At 32.9% G+C, this 3,897-nt stretch overlaps 1 protein-coding gene and 1 long non-coding RNA gene across 2 annotated transcripts; both read left to right on the plus strand.

Moving 5' to 3' along the window:
* Positions 1 to 931: 931 nt before the first annotated feature.
* On the plus strand, positions 932 to 1,420 carry LOC109583740 (uncharacterized). Its single transcript, XR_002185685.1, has 3 exons — positions 932 to 1,054; positions 1,099 to 1,178; positions 1,227 to 1,420. It is a non-coding gene; the product is annotated as an uncharacterized LOC109583740 (long non-coding RNA).
* Positions 1,421 to 1,506: 86 nt separating this feature from the next.
* LOC109583733 (uncharacterized) lies at positions 1,507 to 3,367 on the plus strand. The gene is made up of 7 exons (XM_019999178.1): positions 1,507 to 1,874; positions 1,920 to 2,048; positions 2,155 to 2,271; positions 2,321 to 2,358; positions 2,487 to 2,889; positions 2,945 to 3,007; positions 3,054 to 3,367. Exons 1-7 carry the CDS (start codon positions 1,769 to 1,771, stop codon positions 3,308 to 3,310), a joined length of 1,113 nt encoding a protein of 370 aa, XP_019854737.1. The 5' UTR covers positions 1,507 to 1,768; the 3' UTR covers positions 3,311 to 3,367.
* Positions 3,368 to 3,897: the final 530 nt, after the last annotated feature.

Genomic DNA, 3,897 nt, shown 5'->3' on the forward strand with positions numbered 1-3,897 from the left:
CAGACTAGCTTTTTATGATCAGATGGAGTCCCACAAAGTAACAAGCGCTACTGGCAGTATCAGTTATAATACATTTCCGTATAAAAGACCCTTATTATTATAGATTTGCTACGTAAGTAGCTAATAATAACTCTACCTTGTGCCCTTTTGGTCTATTGTTGAAGAAACAGTCCCACAATGGGCCACAAATTTATACAAGAGCAAGAACTATTGCGCCTGTGTTTACATAGATAAGAGAGCCAAGCGCACAAACAAGGATAGCTCGCGCCTATTTATAGAATGCGTGGGCGGTTTCCAATCCCTGTGGGTGTAATATCTATGAATCTACCAAGTACCAATACCAAAGCATCACGTGATGTACGCTGGCTATGGAAGTGAAGCTGTATCTTGCATTGTGCTTCTCTTTGATGCAGATAGTTGAAAGTAAGTACAGAAAAGATTAGACGAGACTACTTCAATGATTTTTATAGGTATATTCAGTATTGTACCAGTGACACAATATGTATATGTCAATGATACTGCGACATTTGAATGTGCTACTAACTTGACTGGATATACCCTCTCATTCTTTTATGGAACTGATGTAATGCCAACTGAAACTGATTTACCTAATGGAGGAAAGAGGACAACATTTACTGCTACTAGGGAAATAAATGGTACTAACATTGTATGTGCTGCTCGTATGGGAATCATGATAAATACCACTCAAACAGCTTACATTTATATTGAAGGTATATATTATAACAATAGTTGTAACAATTGTTTCATTGTGAATTATTCCCAGGTCCACCTGATAGTGTCAGTAGTTTAACAGGATATCAGTTAGATTCTTGTTGTATGTTTATCGGTTGGTATCCTCCATTCACACTACCAGGACTAACAGTACAGTATATAATCAGTGTAGGAACTGATCAACAGTACCTTAATGACTATATCACTAACTACACTTACTGTCCAATGAACCCAACCAATAAACAATATCTGTTTAACATTACAACTACTAATAAAGCTGGGAATGGATCTACTAGTAATATAACTGTTGGATTTCAATCAGGTTAAATAGTGATACATACACTTTAATTTACTTTCTTACTACAGATGCACAAGTAGTAGTTACATATAATCACAGCAATACATATAGAACAGATAATAATTGGACCTTAAATTATCAATTATCAGTTAGTAAAAGTTAACATTGAAGCATAAGTGATTAAATGATTTATTAGTGTAGTAAACCTGTTATTAATAATGTAACCAGTTGCAATGTGGACAATAGCACTGACTGTTACTCTACAGAGAATATTGTAATCAATGATTTAACTCTTACTGTAACAATTGAACTCCCGCCTTGTATGTCTTTTAATATTCAAGTCATTTTAGAGTATAATAATAATGGACAGATATTTGAAATTAAAAATGAAACTAAAATAAGTAAGTCACATAATTGTTATCTTACATGATAGTTTATTATCACTGTTTACATGTAGGTACACATAATATTCAAAACATAACAATAGAATCAATCATTATTGACAAAGTGTGCTTTGAGCTTCAATATATTAATGGCAGTACTGCCAATAGCACTAGGTTTCAGTTTACTGCAACTAATGGGGAATCTCGCAATTATAATAGTTCCAATGACAGTCTCAGTTATACTGACTGTGTTACATTACCAGCTGGTAACTGGACACTGTATGCTTATAATGAAGCTTGTGAGCCATTTTGCACTCTCAAACCAGCAGTTGTAATAACTGATATCATTATCACTATGAATGAGAGTAGTAGCAGTATAGATAGACCATATAGCTCCACTTCTGTGTTTCCATTGAACTTGCTTACAACAAATGAATACAGTTTGATTAGTGATAGTACAAGTATGGGCCTATTCTGCTTAATATTTAAATCTATTTTTTTTATAGCTTTTATTAATGCTGAAAGTTCAAATTTGCCATCGTCTTCCGTTCAAAGTGAACACACAGACTACACTAATGTTATTATTGGGATTGTCGCTCTGTTTGTATTAATGCTATTTGTGATCATAGCCAGTTGTAAGCATTACATATGACAATAACATTAGATTAGTCTATCATTGTAGTGCATGTGTAGAAAATGTGAAAAATATTAAAGACCTAATTTTGCTATCACTTTTAATAGGCACCATAGTAACATTGATTTTAATAAAAAGAAAGAGGAACCTAACTAAATTGAATGATGTGAATAACAGTCATGCATATGTATCTAATGAGCTGGATCAAACACCATACAATGGAGGTAATAATATGGTCTTGTTGATTTCTAATTTTATTGTATTTTCCACTAGTTCACATCATTGAAAATGAACAGATAGCTGAGACAGAGGTATATTGTATTTATGTTTTGTTAGCTTGACCATTTCATTATTGTAGAATCACAAATTTTATACTGTACAAATAAAATGGCTATTATGCATTTAATGTACTGTTATTCATTTATCATAATTATTATAGATGGTTCAAAATTTAGCTGGGTTAAAATATATTGACATAGAGCCAGACCCCAATGCTCCACCTGTCCCGCCACCATTTGACCCTGTTAGAACGGTATATACTGAAATAAGGCCAGACGATGAAATATACAATAAATTACATCATGATTTCAGTCATAAGCTGCAAGTTCAAGATGATAACACTGGAGTCTACTCTAGAATGAACCAATTCACTGAAGGTGTATATGATAAATCCCAGCATAATGGTAACGACAACATAAAACCAGCAAGGCCAATAGCAACTCAAGCACAGTATTCTGCAGTCAATGTAAAGCAAGCCACTGAGAGCCAAATACATGTATTAGGGCAGTACTCATTGGTGTCTGTAGATGAGAGTATGACTGGAATTAATGATCCTATTTCAGGTGATTTTTAACTGATTATACTAATTAGCTCTATACTATTAAAAATTCATTACAGAGCTACAAGTTACAGAGAGCATGCCCAGTCAAACAAGCACTGAAATCCCTCTTGTTGAAAAAGGTAACATTTTTAAAGATAACAAAATCATGAATACATTACCATACAGATTTAACACATAAAGACCTGTCTATTTATGTCATTCCTTATCTCACTGAAAAGTGGCGTGAAGTGGGACTGGCATTAGCACTGACTCCTCCCCAGCTTGACGATATAGAGGAGAACAGTCAAGGAATAAGCGATGTGTTTCAATTGTGGGAGGATCTCGCTACACGTCCATTTACATGGAAGACTTTATTGAACGTACTCAGATCTTCAATTGTCAATGAATTTAGCTTAGCAAATCAACTAGAGCACACACTTTAAATAAATTTCTTTGAGTGTTTTTATTCATCAATGTTACGTTGGTTTTAATATCAGTAATTTTTAGTAACAAATATACTGGTATACAGTACTGATGCTATAGTTATCACAGCTTTGTCAGCCCACCTAAGTCACAAGATTATAATAGTAATTTATAAGGTGCTATAAAAACATTACCATAACTTTCCCAGAATTGTGATTATAAGAGTAATATCAATATCAGTCAGCATGCCAATTAATTAAGCAATATACACATATAAGGCATAGAACATTGATAAATCTAACAAAAAGATGACAAAGTCTCTGTACTATAGTACAGGGTCATTGGCCAAATTTTGTCAAAAATGGCTGGAGAAAATTCTACATTTTTGTAATTTTTCTGATACATATACATGTTTTTATGTTGTATTTCAAGTTTGGGCTAATTTAATGAAAACTGGATTTTTATGAATTTTAAAGTTACTGAAAATTTTTTTCAAAAATGGCTCGGAAAGAATTCTGCATTTTAACTGATACATGTACATAGATCTATATTTATGTAGCATTTAAGTTTGATATGATTCCGATCAAAACTGATTTTTTAATAGTTT

This window comes from Amphimedon queenslandica, unplaced genomic scaffold (genome assembly GCF_000090795.2).
Source record: "Amphimedon queenslandica unplaced genomic scaffold, v1.1 AMPQUscaffold_13285, whole genome shotgun sequence".
Taxonomy (NCBI): domain Eukaryota; kingdom Metazoa; phylum Porifera; class Demospongiae; order Haplosclerida; family Niphatidae; genus Amphimedon; species Amphimedon queenslandica.

Bases quoted from the DNA above. Each gene is read 5' to 3' on its own strand.
- LOC109583733 (XM_019999178.1), top strand. From the start codon at position 1,769: ATGAATGAGAGTAGTAGCAGTATAGATAGACCATATAGCTCCACTTCT. The intron at 2,272-2,320 runs GTAATAATATGG...ATTTTCCACTAG, and splicing joins TCAAACACCATACAATGGAG to TTCACATCATTGAAAATGAA. The intron at 2,359-2,486 runs GTATATTGTATT...TAATTATTATAG, and splicing joins AACAGATAGCTGAGACAGAG to ATGGTTCAAAATTTAGCTGG.